General features: G+C 40.8%; 1 protein-coding gene across 1 annotated transcript in view; it reads right to left on the bottom strand.

Annotated features, from left to right (window-relative positions):
* The window catches only part of AGBL3 (AGBL carboxypeptidase 3), a gene marked incomplete at both ends in the record, with an annotated part of 73,615 nt that overhangs the window by 10,413 nt on the left and 45,326 nt on the right, over positions 1-17,876 (bottom strand). The window contains 2 exon segments of the mRNA XM_080701236.1: positions 274-319; positions 13,607-13,681. Coding sequence (XP_080557362.1) covers positions 274-319; positions 13,607-13,681 — 121 coding nt within the window.

The raw sequence follows: 17,876 nt of genomic DNA, 5'->3' as shown, positions 1-17,876 counted from the left end.
TAGAAATAAGGCTCTATGGATTTTAAGGCATCCATTGGGGATAGATTGACAATACTGAAATCTCAGAACTCTTCAAAATGCATCTTTGTGGCTGCTCCTGTGTATAAACATGATTTAGTTGGAGCTGCTATGTAGATATAAGAATGTATTCATTTAGCAATAATGATCAAAAAGTTATTTTAACATATTGTTTTAATTAAAAATAAAATCTTATAAGACACAGGAAACAAAGTAAGATAGTCATGTAGAAGAAATCAAGTACAGTTCCCCTACCTTAAATATTTTTTTAGAAGCCAAGGGGTCTGTCCGGGTATTTTCACTAAGAAAGAGAATATACCATAAGATATCTGAAGTTAGGTTTTAAAAGCAACAAAACTTAATTTTTTAATTTCCTTGTCAATCACTTCATGCATGTAATTAATGACTAGCTTAATTGAGCTTATTTTTTAATTAATTTACTACTGACTCATTCAGATATAAAATATGAATACATATTTTTTTTCTGGAAGCCTTTTAATTAAACTGTTTTTAAAAAACCAGCAAATAATAGAAATACCTACCTAGTTAAACTGTCAGGAAATTCAGAATTGACTATATATAACATACATAGATATACACATATGTATATATACCTGTTATATGTGTATATATGTTATATATACATATATGTATGTTAGTATCTATGAAGAGCATCTACTTGTACACTAAGGTGACCAACATTTTAGAGTCAATTCAGAACACATACGTACCAGACCAAATAAAATAGTACAGTATTATAATAAAAATTATATACATGTGTTATTATTTAGTATAAAATAATGTTTAAAATTATGTATAATTCTTTATTATGTATTTTGCTGTTATATATATGTTATTATCTAAGAAAAACAATAGAACTATTTAAGAGTAGCAATCAGTCATCATTAACAGAACAAATTAAAGAAATAGTTAAATGAGAAAATGCAATTTTTTGTGTGTGGTACTGGAGACTGAACCCAGGGGCATTCTACCTCCAAGCTACACCCTAACCCTATTTTTCTCTCTTTTCTTTTCTTTTTTGGTGGTATTGGGGATGGAACCCTTCTACCTCTGGGCTACACTCCCAGGCCTATTTTATATTTTATTTGGAAACAGGGTCTCTTAAGCCAGTGCGGCTGGCTTCGAACCTGCGTGATCCTCCTGCCCCTGCCTCCCAAGCGCAGGGATTACAAGTGTGTGCCACCACACCAGGCATTTATTCTTTATTTTAAAACAAGTTCTCACCAAGTTGTGGAGGGCCATGTCACTAAGCTGCTGAGGCTGGATTTGAACCTGTGATCCTCCTATCTCAGCCTTCCAAGAACTGGGATTATAGAAGTATGCCACCATGACCGGCTAAAATACAATAATTTATATTGTTTCTTTCTCTCCTCTGGTAGACTTTAATTCCTAATAGATATTTAAATTTTATAGGCAGGCCATTGTATCTTATATTCTTCAGACACACACACACACACACACACACACACACACACACACACACACACACCTTTTAAAAGTTGAATATAAATACAATGAGACTAACTGAATAGATATTTTCTACACTGTTAATGAAAATTAACAGTGACTTTTTTTTCCTGCCTCATGTTAAAGTGGGTTTGTTTTCTTTTTCAATAATACTTCTCTGAAATGCCTGCTGCCTTTAGAGTATCTTTTCTTTCTTTAATGTAGTGATAAAATAGAATTCAAGCAAGCTTCAAGTTCCTTTAGACTTTTAGGCCTCCTCATATCAAATTCACATTGCATAGATCCTGCTATCAGTCCCTGCCAGGACACCAAATTAGATTACCTAGCAACAAAAACGGTTTCCTTATGGAATGCTCAGGATTTTACTTCAACAGTAGCAGATGTTTAAATATCAGTCCACTCTGTATCTACAGGCTTGTTTTGGTAGATCAGCTACTTCTTGTACAGGTCCTTTGTGTCTATAGATTTGACACATGAGTCTCCATATCTAAAATGGCCACTGTTTTTAGAATCTCTGAAGTCACTGGAGACAGAGAAGAGCTGGACGCTCCCCAACAAGTACTTTCAAAGGTTTTCTTTCTTTCAAATGCTTTGCCGTAGGCCGTGGCTACTTCACTATGAATGACCTCAGCACGGCGTTAGCAAATCACACCCGTTTGTAGTACAAGGTGTGGAAGATATCTACTGGGAAAGAACTTTTCATTTTCTTTGTTGAGAAGTTCACAGATGGATAGAAATGTAACACATTTTACGTTTGTGCTGCCAAGTACTCAAGAGCACAGCTAGTTTGTATTTGGACAGAATATTAATATTTTTACTTTGGTTTCATCAAAGTCTTCATAGATGTCGAGAATATTTGAAGCCCATTTTTCAAATCAAAGTATGTAAGAGGCGGAGATTTTTTGTTGTTGCTGTGATTCGGTGCGTCACTGGATATACTATTGAATACATCATTAGTAATGATCCGACAAAATGAGCTGTAGAACTTTAAGAGGCCAAGGCTTCTACTATCAAAATTTTCCTTTTGTTGACCCACAGGGTATTTAGTGACCACCTCTAAATCAGGAAATAGAATTTTACTATTTCCTCAAGCAGTCATGGGAACAATGTGATAACTGTTCATGTGATATGCCCAGGGGAATTCGTCAGTTACTGTTTGGGGCTGAGCACTGGTGTCTTTTTGGGAGATGGAAATTCTTTCAATTGGTTTAGCGCTCACTTGTCTCACGTCTTGGTGACCCGGAGCCACCAGATTTAGTCTTTCTATATGCTTTTGTCGCCTCTCCTTCATGATACCAGGTCAAACTAAAAGGCACGTTGTGGCCTTCTTCAAATGTAAGAACAGAGAACTTGTTTGAGCCCAAGTGAAGATGGACACCTGGGAAATACACATTCTAGTTGCACAGAATAAGTGCTCTGACGTTTTCAAAATGGTGGCTGTTTTAATAGCTTTAAATTCCAAGCCATTAAATGGCGTGGTGGTGCATGTTTGTAATCCCAGCATTTGGGAGGAGGATCCTAGTTCATGGACACCCTCCGCTACTTAGCAATGCCCTTCTCAACTCGGTGAAACCCTGTTTCAAACATAAAAAAGACTAAAAAGTGGGGCTGGGAGTGTAGCTCGGCGGTAGAATGCCCCCTGGGTTACATCCCCACAACCATACACACACACACACACACACACACACACACACACACACAATTGCAAGTTATTGAAAATTACTTGTTAGTCTGGAAGGATGATTGGTGACTAACAAAAGTTAAGCTGACTTGGAAGAAGCCGAATGACTATGATCTCATTCCCTAGGTCTGTTACGCAGGTCAACAGAGGTCGACAAACAGTATTTCAGGACTCTGCAGTTTGGCCCAGTCTAAAGATCAGCTTGTGTCTGGGGGTGGATCTATTTGCAGCTCAGTTCAAAGGTTCAGCTGTGGATGTGTCTGAGACCAGATTTAATTATGCTTGTCAGATAAGTACCACAAACTGATACTACTCTATTTTGATTTCTTCCTCGACACCCATTTCCAATATTTTTCTGTATATTGTATCACGTGCTCTATTTTTCTTATTTATCTCCCTAACTGACTGTTATACGTGGCCGTCCAATTGTTATTAAAATAATATAATCATTAACCTTCTTTCTTTCTCCTTCCCTCCTGTCCCTTTAATGATGCCTGGATCAAGTTGGCATTGTTATTATATACTTGTTCTCCCTTCATTATCTGAACTCTTAAAAACATAGACCCAGTATTCAAGATATTAAAAATTAATCTGATACTAGCTTACGAATGATCTGGTAAAGCACAACATTAACTTGCAGGTGAAGTGAAAATGAATTGTGAACCCTTCAGGGTGGTGGTTCACCCTGATGTCTCAGTTCTCTTATGGAGCCAAGAAGGTATTGGTTTTCAGTTCAGCTTTTCCCTGTTGTAAGGACAAGAATGATGTTTTTCAAACTTTATTCATGTTAGAGATAAACCAGAAGTTCCATTATATTATTTAAATAGTAAGTCTATATTTTCTTTTAAGAGTACTTTTTTTGTGGTACTGGCGATAGAACCCAGGTGCATTCTACCTCTGAGCTGCACCCCAGTCCTAGTTTTTATTCTTTATTTCAAGACAGGGTCTCACTGAGTTGCAAAAGACCTAAGTAGACGCTACTGTTCGCGAACCACGATCCTTCTGTCTCAGCCTCCCGAATGCTGGGATTACAAGTGTGCCCACCACGCCCAGATCTTACTGGTGCATTATTATAGTCTCACATCATAAGGTAAATCATGTTGATAGTGACCTATGTGCACATAGCACTTGGAGGGCTTTCCCCCAGCTCCTGCCAGTCCCCCCTGCCCCATACAAAGTACTGAGATTGGCACTGGTATTCTCACATATGCCCAATGGTGGCAGTAACTCCATCATTGATCCTCACGCTGCTCCTCCCCTTCCCCTAGACCACCTCCCTGGCTCCACCGAAATTGCTCCTTCATTATCGGGAGTCCCTCTGGTATCGCTCAATAGATCATTCACAAAAAAAGAAATATGCATGGCCAATAAATACATGAAAAAATGTTCAATATCATTAGTAATTATGGAGGTGCAAATCAAAACTAGAGGTTCCATCTAACCCCAATCAGAACGTCAACTCATCAAGAAGTCAAACAACAATAAATGCTGGTGAGGATGTGGGGAAATAGGAACTTTTCTACCTTGTCGATGGAATTGCAAATTAGCTCAGCTGCTATGATCAGTGTAGAGATTCCTCAGAAAACTGGGAATGGCTCCACCACCATATGATCCAGCTATACCACTCCTAGGTGTATTTTGAATTGATTTTAGTGAATAGTGTAAGAAATGGGTCCAACTTCATTATTTTGGATGTGAATATCTAGTTTTCCTAGACTTTTTTTTTTTTGGTACTGGGGACTGAACCCAGGGCAGGTTATCTCCAAGGTACACCCAGCCCTATTTTATTTTTATTTTGAAACAAGATCTTGCTAGGTTGATGAGAATATCACTATTTGCTGAGGCTGTCATTGAGCCTGTAGTCCTCCCATCTCAGCCTCCCAAGGACTGGGATTGTAGGCAGGGGCCACCATGCCTGGCTGCCTATTATTATTTATTGAAGACTATTTTTTCCCCCATCACCTTGTCTTAATGCCTTTGTTGAAAAATTCATTGATTATAAATATGAGTTTATTTCTGAATTCTCAAGTCTGTTTCATTGATCTGTATACCAGTACCACAGTGTCTTAATTTCTATAGGTTGGTAGTATGTTTTGAAATCAGGAAATCCTTGAACTTCATTCTTGTTTTTCAAAATTGTTTTCCTCATTTTGGGTTTCTTGTGTTTCCATAAGAATTTCAGGTTCAGTTTGCTAATTTTTGCACAAAAAGTAACTGATATTTTGATAAGATTTGCACAGAACCTGCCCATTTGGGGAATATTGCCAATTAACAATATTTCTATCTTCTTTTTTGTGATTCATGAACATATTTTACCATTTATTTGGTTATTTAGTATATTTTGATAAAATTTCTGAGATGGAGTAGGAGAAAGGTAAGGAAAGTTAATCAGTTAACAGCTTTGAGAGAAACCAACACAAGACTATTTCACATCCCTATGTTGAAACCTTGACTTACATCCTATCACAGCCACCAGGCCCACACGGGGCTCTGCTTACATTTGGCTAAGCTGTCTGGCCTGTTAACCCCGACCAGTCCAGAAGCAACAGTTCCTTCTTAGGTACCACCCTCCTACCCAAAGCTCCTGGCTTCATGTTATCGCTTATCTAGAGTCACGTAGGTTCAATGGAAAAAATCTATGCTTCTCTTCTCCGAAATTTTGTTATGTCTGTGGAATTTTCAAATATGGCATTTACAAGACTGGGAAAGATTTAATTTATTCTTTATCTGTTGAGTTCTTTTAAATCATGAAAGGCTGTAGGATTTTGTCCAATGTCTTTTCTCTATCTACTACATAATCATTTGGCTTTTTAAAATTCTCTCAATATGTTATATTGTTTAACTTTCATATACTAAATGAACATTGCATTTCTGGGGGATAAATCCTACGTGGTCACCTCTGCACACTGCCACATTGAGGGCGGATTCTATAAATATAATCCTATTTATGTATTGTTGGATTCAGTTTGCTAGTATCTCATCTAATTCTTTTGTTTTAATTACTCTTGTATTTTTAATTTAATTTTAACTGTGTGTGTGTGTGTGTGTGTGTGTTGCTGGGGATGGAACTCAAGGACATTTTACCTCTGAGCTACACCTTTATCCTTACTTTTTAAATTTTTTTTGGAAACAGGGTCTTGCTAAGTTTCTGAGAGCCTCACTAAGTTGCTGAGGCTGGTTTCCTTCCAACCTGCAATTCTTCTGTCTCAGCTCCCTAAGTACTGGGGTTATTATAAGCACGCACCATAGGCATGCACCACCATGCCTTGCTGCTTTTGTATCTTAATAAACTTGGCAAAGAAAAGTGCTACTTAATTGGCTCCTGAAATCCTCAGAGTTACCTTTTCTGAGAAGCCTCTGATTCACCCCTATCCACAAGGAACTCTTACATAATCCCATAGCAAAGCAAGTAGCGATTATCCCATTACATCGCTACTACCGACCCACTTGTTTATCACCCTCTCTGCTTCCTGAGAACAGACTCTCTTTCATTTACCATTGTACCCAGTATCCAGATCACAGAAGATTAACAATTTGGGACATCTGAGAAGCAGACAAAACATCAGATTTTAAGAATATTAGTAAGAATGGGAGATTATGTAACAAAAATTGACTATAAATGAGTTGCTGAGACATAGTATCAGGAGGGTTAAACATCAAGTGCACTAATATTAGAAAAAATGTTGATGATAATTTTTTCTGTGGCTGGGCGTGGTGGTGCACGTTTGTAATCCCAGCATTTGGGAAGCTGAGACAGGAGGATCGCGGTTCGCACACAGACAGCCTCAGCTACTACTTAGTGCGGTCCTTTGCAACTCAGTGAGATCCTGTTTCAAAGTGAAGAATAAAAAATAGACTGGGGATATAGCTCAGAGGTAGAATGTCTCTGGGTTCCATCCCCAGTACTAAAAACAAAAAAATTCTAGCTTGTTTTAGATTTCATACTGTGATAAAGATAGCTGAGAAAAACAAATTAGAGGAGGACATGTTTATTTGGGCTGCTGGTTTCAGTCCGTGCTCAGCCAGCTCTGTCGTTTTGGGCCTGCGACGGGGCAGAACGTCGTGGCAGAGGGCAGGGTGAAGGACAGCTGCTCAGCTCTGGGAAGCAGAGAAAGCAAGGAAGGGGCGGGGGAAGGAAACCTTCCAGGGCATATCCCCAGCGACGCACTTTCTCCAACTAGGCCCTGCCTCCTGCAGTTTATACCACACCCCAATAATGCCAGCAACTGAGGATCCCTCCGTGGATGGACCCCTGATGAGGTCAGAGGCCTCCCGATTAATCACTGCCTGAGACCTCACCTCAACACTGCTGCTGTGGGGACCAAGCCTTCAGCACGGTCTTTGGTGACACGTCATATCCTAACCATAACAGCTATATTCAGAATGCAAATATACCAAGGACTGTTTGTATTTGTACTTCTGGAATTATTTTATAGTTCTCAAAGATGCCAGAGCAGATTCCCTCAGCTGTTAAGTTGCTTCTACCTTTTCTAGGAAATAGTTTTCTTCTTTCCTCCTCCTCCTCCTCCTCCTCCTCCTCCTCCTCCTCCTCCTCCTCCTCCTCCTCCTCTTCCTCTTCCTCCTCCTCCTCCTCCTCCTCTTCCTCCTCCTCCTCCTCCTCCTCCTCCTCCTCCCCCTCCTCCTCCTCTTCCTCCTCCTCCTCCCCCTCCTCCTCTTCCTCCTCATCCTCCTCTTTTTACTCCTCCTCCTCCTTCTTTGTGCTACTGGGGATGGAATCCAGGGGCATTCTACCTCCGAATTACACCCCCAGCCCTATTTTTAATTTTGAAACAGGGTCTCACTAATTTGCGGAGAACCACATGAAGCAGCTGAGGCTGGCTGTGAGCCTGCGATCCTCAGGTCTCAGCCTCCCAAGTGCTGGGATGACACGCGCGCACCACCACGCCCGGCTGAGAATAGAGTCTTCTTCTGATTGGAAAAGGGAAGAATAATATTGGAAGACAATAAAGCAGCCAAAAGACAACGAATGCGTCCTCGTCATCCAGGCGCATGGATCTGTATCACAAGCAAGGAAAGCATTTGCGTAGAAGATCACAAAACCATTGACAAGAATATTTTAAGAAGTCAAGGATGTGGTTTTCCTCTTCTAACTGTCTATATTTGTCACTTAAAATTCCTTCATGAGCTGGGAGTGGTGGCTCATGCCTGTAATTCCAGCATTTGGGAGGTTGTGACAGGAGGATTGCGGCTCGCTGATAGTCGCAGTACTTAGCAAGGCCCTCCATGACTTAGACCTGTTTCAAAATAAAGAATAAAATAGGGCTGGGGGTGTATCTTGGAGGTAGAATGCCCCTGGGTTCCATCCCCAGTACTGGAAAAAAAAAATCCATCATACCGGGTGTGGTGGTGCGCGCTTGTGATCTCAGCATTTGGGAGACTGAGACAGGAGGGTTGTGGTTTAGAGACAGCCTGAGCTATTTAGTGAGGCCCTTTGCAATTCACTGAGACCCTGTTTCAAAATAAAGAATTAAAAAAAAAATAGGGCTGGGGGTGTAGCTCGGAGGTAGAATGCCCCTGGGTTCCATCCCCAGTACCAAAAAAAAAAAAAAAAAAAAGATTCCATCATGATATGATTTAAGGATCAACTGGAAGAAAACATTCCCTGAGACTCTCAGTCTGGGTTAGATCCCCTTCTCTGAGCCGGGGAAGTGCCGTGTGCACCCTATTATCATAAGACCTGACTAAGGTCTTATTTTGAGGACCCGTTTGGGTCTGATTAATGCTTGATGCCCTAAGTGATGAGTTGTTAATCTAGCTGAAGAGACAAAAGGAAGTATGCTTTAGGCAAAGAAGAAAGCATTGGCAATTGAGGAAGTAAGGGAAGTCTTATGTTCTGAGGAGACAAGATCACCTCTGCTAAGATCAGGGACCGGATCACTGACAGTTTCACATCAGAGAACTTGCTTCCTAGGGTGCATTTAGTATTTGTCAAAGAAGAAAAAAATTGCTAGGTGTGGTGGTGCATGCCTGTAATTGCAGTACTTGGGAGGCTGAGACAAGAGGATCTCCTTGAGGCTGACCTCAGCAATTTAGTGAGATCCTGTTTCATAATAAAATGTATGGGCTAGGAGTATAGCTCAGCGGTAGATCCAATTCCCAGTACCAAAAAACATATATTGATGCCGGGCGTGGTGGCGCACGCTTGTAATCCCAGCATTCGGGAGGCTGAGACCTGGAGGATCACGGTTCGCGGACAGCCTTAGCTACTTAGTGAGGCTCTCTGCAACTCAGTGAGACCTGGTTTCAAAATAAAGAATAATAAAAAAAATAGGGCAGGAGGTGTAGCATAGAGGTCAAATGCCCCTGGGTTCCATCCCCAGACCCACAAAACAAATAAAAAAAAACATATATTGATTTAAAACTATGAACCATATTGAAATAAAAGTTGTAAAAGAAACCACTGAGGAAGAGGCAGGATTGGCCGGGCTGGATGGCCTTCCACGAGTTCTCACTGTAGCCCTCAGAGACAGGTTGCCAAGTACGGGTCTGCAGTTTACCAAATCAGAATCATCTGAGGTGTTCATTAAAAATACAAATCCATTAAGTGATGCCAAAGACCCGCTCAGTCAGAAGAGGACGTTTTCATAAACTTTCCAGGTAATTCTGGTATCTACTACTGAGGACCAGAAAATGATGCTCCCAAACATGCCCCTTTGAACTTCTACCCGAGAGCCCCCGAGCAGCAGCACATGGGCGCAGGGCTTTTCTGAAGTTCCTCTCTCTCCCTGGAAGGCCGGTCCTCCAGGAAGGAAGACTAGAGTGGACACATCCCGAAAGCCCGGATCAACTTTGTCGCAGGCCATTGGGTTCTGTAGGCCCACTAATCTCCCCTACAAACCATCTGCTTTTCCTCTAAAGTTGGCTACGCCCCGCTTCTCCTTCCCTACGATGAGGGTATATAAGCTTCTACCTCTTATTAGATTGCTGGAAGCCTACTTTCCTGTGATGCCCTAATACACGTAATAAACTTGTACTCTTTCTCCTGTTAATCTGTCTAATATCAGTTTATTTTAGCAGATTCAAGTATCAAACCTCTAAAGGGAAAGAGAAGGTACTTTTACCTCTATGACACTAACATTTAAAAAGCATATGAATAAGCTCAGCTTCGTTAACACTGCCAAAACCATGACTGACAAAGGACGGCGGAGCTGATGTTACAGGTTAAAGAGAGAAAGAGCTGGCATGGCGGCGAACGCTTGTAATCCCCGCGCTTGGGAGGCTGAGACAGGAGGATCGCACGGGTTCGAAGCCAGCCTCAGCTACTTAGTGAGGCCCTGTTTCCAAATAAAATATAAAATAGGTCTGGGAGTATATACCTGGAGGTAGAAAAGCCCCTGGGTTACACTCCAAGCACCACAAAAGATAGAGATAGAGATAGAGAGATGACAATTAAATGAAAGTCATGAGCCTGGATTAGAGCCTAAATTAGAATTTTTCTTCAAAGGACAATAATGGGACATTTGGCAAAATTTAATGATAGCACTAGCCCTCTGGTCTGTGGGGGAAATGTTCCGAGACACCTTAGTGAATGTTTGAAATTGTAGATAGTACTATACCAAACATATGCTATGGTTTTTCCTAGATGTACATGCCTATGATAAAGGTAAATTTATAAACGAGGCATAGTAAAAGAGTAACAATAATAACCAATAACAAAATAAAACAATTATAATAAAAATATAGACATGGTCTCTCCCTCTCCCAAATACCTTATACTTTCACCTTTTTACTTAAATGAAGCCTTATACATTCTCTGTGACATGTGCAATTTTCCAGCATCAATATTATTGTGCTTGGGGCCAGTATTAACTAAAATAAGAGCTACTTGAACAGAAGCATTGTGATACCGTTACAGGTGATCTGATCACAGAGTTGTTTATCAAGTGGCTAGGACAGGCAGCATATGCAGCCCATGTGCACTGGACAAAGTGCACATAATCCATGTCCTGGGTGGATGGTGTGAAATTTCATCCTGCTGCTCAGAACGGTGTGAAACCAAGAACTGGAGAACTGTTAGTTTATTTTCCTTTTTTTTTGTTTGTTTGTTTGTATGTACTGAAATCCAAGGGCATTCTACCTCTGAGCTACACCCCAGCCCTATTTTTTATTCTTTATTTTGAAACAGGGTCTCACTGAGTTGCAAAGGGCCTCACTAAGTAGCTGAGGCTGTCCGTGAACTGTGATCCTCCTGTCTCAGTCTCCCGAATGCTGACATTACAAGCGTGCGCCACCACGCCCGGCTAGAACTGTTCATTTCTATAAGATCAGATTTAACATCTTTGGACGATGGTTGAGCTTGGGTAACGGAAACCACAGAAAGCAAAATTACAGATAAGGGATGATTATTGTATATATGATGCAAAATAGTTATCAAAGTTGAATGTTCTTTTTCTTGGTAAAGATATGCTGAAGGTTTCAAGAGGTAAAGGGCATAGTGTTTACAACTGTGTTCAAATGGATCATGGGAAAAGTTTAGATGGGTAGATAGATATATAGGTACATTGTTAGATCAAGATAGTTCTTTGTGTTATTCTTGAAATTATTTCAGAATTACAAGTTAAAAGGAGAAAGCCGAAACAGCTAAGTACCTGTGTTAGGACATCTCACAGGCTCACTGCAGACTGCTAGATGACTGGAGCCTCATCAGGCTCTTGGCGGTGATAGCGCAGAGTCAGGTCTGTGTTTCTGATGGGTCACTGTGTCCCAGTATGAAGAGTGCAAGTGGGATGACAGTGTCTGTTGGTGGCACAGAGACCAGTCAGAAACCTGTGGAGCTTCTGGTGAATGATGGTCGTTAAGCTGAAGTAAAAGGGACCCTGAGGTAAAATCAGCTGATCGACTAGCTACGAGGAATGACCGAAAAGGAGGAAAGAAGAGAGTGACCAGGCTTCTTGCATGAGGGTTCTGTGGATGGTACTGCTACCCGTGTACAGAGAATGCAGAGGAACTCAGTGTGACGTTAAATTGAATTGGATATGTGGGACATCTGTATGGAGATTTGTGACAGGTGGTTAAAATATTGGAATCTGAAGTTTTGGTAACAGGTCAAATATATCTATATATACATATATATGTGCATATGTGTACATATACATACAAATACACATGTATTCATGTACACAGACATATGTAGTATAGCAATATGAAAATCAAGATTGAGAGTTCATGAAAGATTAAGAAGACTGAATTTAACAGTAATAAGTTTTAAGCCCAGCACGTTGAGACAAATGCCATCTGAAGAAAGAGTGGAGGAGACACAGCTTAGCAGCAGCACTAAGAAAAATAAAAGCTTGTAGGTCCGAGTGTATGTAAATGTCAGTAGCTTAAGATAAATTTCAAAAGGGTACATTTGGAGCCTGCGTTAATGGAAAAATCGTATCTAGAGAGAAGCAAGCGAGGATGAGGATTGATTGTATGCTTGTTACCCAGCATCTGTAGCTCAGTTTCATTCACATGAACAGTGACAGGAGAGAGTAAGACAAGACCATAAAAAAACTGAAATCATGAAACGTTGTGGGTGGTCGAAAGATATGGAAAGTTTCAAAAATATAACAGCTTTTATAAAAAGATACTTAAGATCTATTATGTAGAGGAGGTATTATGATTATTCTCATTATTTCAAGAAGAAATAAGAAAAGTGAGCCAGAATATTTTTTCTTTAAGGTTTCATCACTGTTTTATGTTATTAGAGTAGGCAGATTAAGAGAGATACATAAAATTTATAAGACACTATTTGTAATTAAAAAAGAACTTGGGCACATACATGTTATCTCAGTACTTGGAAGGCTAAGACAGGAGGTCACAGGTTCCAGGCCAGCCTCAGCAACTGAATGAGACCTTCAGCAACTTAGAAAGACCCCGTTTCAAAATAAAAAATATAGAGAGGGCTGGGGGCATAGCACAGAGGTAGAATGCCCCTGGGTTCAATGCTCAGTATAAAAACAAAACAAAGTGAAACACAACCAAGAAAACGCTTTTGAGTGCTACAGCTTTCTCACAATGGAATGAGCTACTTTAATTAAGTTAATTACTTGTGGCCAAGTGTAGTCAAAGATCGGATCCTATAGAGAGTCGGAGGTGAGAACAAAATAGTACTCTCAAAGTTTCTCTCTGCTTTAAAATTTGGTCAGAGGGGAAATGAAAAGATTAGATACTGAGATGACTAGATAAAATAATAAAAATGTAAGTTGACATATACTCAGTTTTTACTGGTTTCCCCTATATATTTCTAGACCAAGGAAGAAAAAGAAAAACTTAAGTTTTAGAATTTTTGGAAGGCGAGTCATTGCTCAGCGCCTGGTTTTAGGTCCCCGTGTGCATCTGGGTCAGAAGCACCGTTACAGAGCTCACAGTCAGAGGACGGGCGACCACTCGTCGCTGTCTTTGTTCCTGCTTTACTCACCCAAACCTGACTAGGCAATGATCTCCTAAAATAATCAACTATATGATCATCAGGTTCATTTGGCTTTATATCTGGAGAAGATGGTGAAAGATCGTAGTATTATGAAAATAATTCATTGATCATGTGCATTTCATAGTTTTCATCTTATTTCGAAATGAAAAATGCTAGTCAGTAATGTACAAGCAGTAGTTTGACTCAATAAAATTAATGGTGAGAAATGTATCCTGACTGGTAGACACAGGCACTGGCATGAGCAAGTGTGACTTTGTAAGGAGTTTGGGAACCGTTTCCAAGTCTGGTATCAAAGCATTCATGGAGGCGCTTCAAGCTGGTGAAGATGTCTCTGTGATCAGGCAATTTGGTGTTGAATTGTATTCTGCCTACCAATTGGCAGAGAAAGGGGCTGTGATGACAACGCACCATGATGAGCGGTGTGTCTGAGAGTTTTCTGCTGGGGGGTCCTTCCCTGCACGGGCTGATCGTGGTGAGTCAATTGGCCGGGTACCAAAGTGACCCTCCACCTCAAAGAAGACCAGACAGAGTACTTAGAGGAGAGGTGGGTTGAGAAGTGGTGAAGAAGCACTTGTAGTCCACAGGCTATCCCATCACCCTCTCTTTGGAGAAGGAAATCAGTGATGATGAGGCAGAGAAAGAGGAAGACAAGGATGAGAAGAAGCCCAAGACTGAAGATGTGGGCTCAGATGAGGAGGATGACACTGGTAAGAAAAAGAAAACCATGATCAGGGAAAAATATAAGTATCAGGAAGAACTGAACAAGACAAAGCTCCTTTGGATCAGAAATTCTCATTTGGAGCAGAAACATCTTTCCAGGGGAATACGGAGAATTCTTCAAGTGCCTCACCAGTGACTGGGAAGAGCAGGTGGCAGTCAAGCACTTCTCTGTTGAAGGCCAGGTGGAGTTCAGGGCATTGCTGTCCATCCTCACGGGTCCCCTTTGAGCTCTTTGAGAACAAGAACAACAACATCAAACTCTATATGTGTTGTGTGTTCATCATGGACAGCTAGAAGCTGAAACCAGGGTATCTCAACTTTATTCGTGGTGTGGTTGACTCTGAGGATTTGCCCCTGAACATCTCCTGAGAAATGCTCCATCAGAGTAAAAATTTGAAAGTCATCTACAAAAGCATTGTTAAGAAGTGCTCTGAGCTCTTCTCTGAGCTGACAGAAGACAAGGAGATCTATAAGAAACCCCATGAGGCTTTCTCTAAAATTCTAAAGCTTGGAATCCATGAGGGCTGCACTAACCGGTGACGCCTGTCTGAGCTGCTGTACCACCACAGCTCTGTCTGGAGGTGAGATGAGCCCTTTGTCAGAGCATGTCTCTCACTTGAAGGAAACACGGAAGTCTATCTGCTGCATCACTGGTGAGAGCAGAGAGCAGTGGCCAGCTCAGCTTTTGTGGAGCGTGGATAGAAGCAGGGCTTTGAGGCAGTACAACGACGGAGCCTATCGATGGATACTGTGCACAACAGCTCAAGAAGTTTGATAGGAAGGGCCTGGTATCTGCAACCAAGGAAGGCTTGATGTGACCCGAGGATGAAGGGGAAAAGAAGAACACGGAGGAGCTCAAGGCAAAGTTTGAGGATCTTTGCACTCATAAAATATTGAATAAGAAGGTTACAATCTACAGTAGGCTTGTGTCTATACCTTGCTGTGTTGTGACTAGTACCTATGGCTGGATGGTCAACACTGAGCCAATCATGAAGGCCCAGACCCTTCGAGACAACTGTGAAATAGGTTACATGATGGCCAAAAGGCACCTGGAGATCAGCTCCAACCACAGAAAGCTGAGGCAGACAAAAACAACAGGCTGCCAAGGACCTGTTGGTGCTGTTGTGAAACTGCACTGCTCTCTTCTGGCTTCTCCCTTGAATATCCCCAGACCCACTCTCCAAGCACGTCTACCGCACGATCCAGCCAGGCCTAGGAAGTGAAGGTGCAATGGCTGCGAGAAACCATGCTGCTGTTCCTGATGAGCCCCCGAGGGTGAGGACGGTGCATGGTGCATGGAAGGAGGAGATTAGGGAGTTTCCACGTGGAACCTGTGCCCTCTGTGCAGTCCCCATGGCTCCATAGTAGCCGGCAATGGCCCTGTCCTGTCTGGCTCCCTCTGCTCAGTCTAGTGTCTTTTTTGTTGTTATTTTGTTTTTCCCCTGTCCCTGTGTCTTAGATAGGAAACCAAGTCCTCTAGCTTGCTCCCATCCCTGACCTAACAGCAGGGTTGGATGTAGTGTGTTGTGTTTCTTGTTTCATTTTGTTCTGAAATTTAAGTATGCAAAATAAACATGATGCAGTTTTAAAAATTAAAAATGCTAGCAAATAATGTGTAAATACTATTTTGGCTCAATGAAATTAATATAAGTGGTCTCCAAGTCTTATGAATTTTTGTTGTATTTAAAAATGTTCAGATCTAAGTCGAGTGTGGTGGCACATGTTTGCAATCCCAGAATTCAGGAGCCTGAGATTGGAGGACTGTGGTTCATAGCCAGCCTCAGCTACTTAGTGAGGCCCTCTGCAAATTACTGAGCCATGTTTCAAAATAAAGACTAAAAAAAATAGGGCAGGGGGTGTAGCTCAGAGATCGAATGCCTCTGGGTTCCATCCCCAGACCCAACCTCCCCCAAAAAATGTTCAGATTTTTTGGGGCTAGCAATTCCTTTTCTAGGAATTTATTTAAAAGAAATACTTAAAAATAGAGTTATAAGGTTTTCATTTTTTAAATTTACAACAGAAAATAGAAACAAAAAATCTTAACAATGGGAGTAGATAAGTAAACTAACATTCACTAAAAGAACAGAACACTTTACCACCATTTATTTAAATATAAATGAGCTTATCATTGTACATGAAAAACAAGGTTTCATAATATTAAGAAGAATATATATTCAGCAATGTGGAATATGTATGTATAGATACAGAAAGAGGTTTAAAATAAATATTTTAAAATATGATTTTTACTTTTTGGTGTGTGTGGTACTGGGGTCTGAACCCAGGGACATTCTACCACTGAGATACACCTCCAGCCCTTTCTATTTTTTGTAACTAGAGATTGAACTCTGGTGCATTCTACCTCTGAGCTATACTCCAGCCCTTTTTATTTTGAAACAGGGTCTTGCTAAGTCACCATGTGCTGTTCTTGAACCTGTAATCCTCCTGCATCAGCTTCCCAAGTAATGGGATTACGGGCATGCGCCACCATACCTGGCTTGCTTATCTTTATTTCTAATTTGTGGCACTACATTTTAACAAAAGCACATACAAATGTTATGTATAAAAAGTGGCTGAATTGCTTGATTGATCTCTACTAGGAAGAAGAGTTAATACAAAATTCAAGTGAAGCTGGGCGTGGTGGCGCACGCTTGTAATCCCAGCATTCAGGAGGCTGAGACAGGAGGATTACAGTTCATGGACAGCCTCAGCTATTTAGTGAGGCCCTTTGCAACTCAGTGAGACCCTGTTTCAAAATAAAGAATAAAAATAGGGCTTGGGATATAGCTTGGAGACAGAATGCCCCTGGGTTCCATCCCCAGTACTGCGAAATAAATAAATAAATAAATAAATAAATAAATAAATAAATAGGTTTTTAAAAATAAAATGAAATAAAGCTAGGCATGGTGGCGCACACTTGTAATCCCAGCACTTGGGAGGCTGAGACAGGAGGATTGCACAGGTTTGAAGCCAGCCTCAGCTACTTAGTGAGACCCTGTTTCCAAATAAAATAGAAAATAGGTCTGGGAGTGTAGCCCTGAGGTAGAGAGACCCTGGGTTCCACCCTAGAACTACCAAAAATAAATAAATTAATTAATAAAATAAAATAAAATTCAAGTGAATTAGTTATCTTAATTATAATAAGATTCTTAGCCGGGCGTGGTGGCGCACGCTTGTAATCCCCACACTTGGGAGGTGGAGACAGGAGGATCGCTCAGGTTCGAAGCCAGCCTTGCTGGTTTAAGAGAATCTGTTTCCAAATAAAATAAAATATAAAAAAATAGGTCTGGGAGTGTAGCCCGGAGGTAGAAGGGCTTCCAGGAACCCTAATACCACACACAAAAAAAATTCTCCCCTCAGTGTGGTTTTTATCTCCATTCTATTTTTAATTAGCTTGCTATTTCAGAAACTAAATGGACATATGCACATGTATATATGTATAGAGCATAAATATATATAATGTATATTTTTAACTAAGTTACTTCAAATTCCTTTTGGAAGTAGGTGTGGTATGTATGTGTAATAACTTAATATATA

Source organism: Muscardinus avellanarius (assembly GCF_963383645.1).
Source record: "Muscardinus avellanarius genome assembly, chromosome: 9".
Taxonomy (NCBI): domain Eukaryota; kingdom Metazoa; phylum Chordata; class Mammalia; order Rodentia; family Gliridae; genus Muscardinus; species Muscardinus avellanarius.
This window is presented reverse-complemented; position numbering and strand designations above follow the sequence as displayed.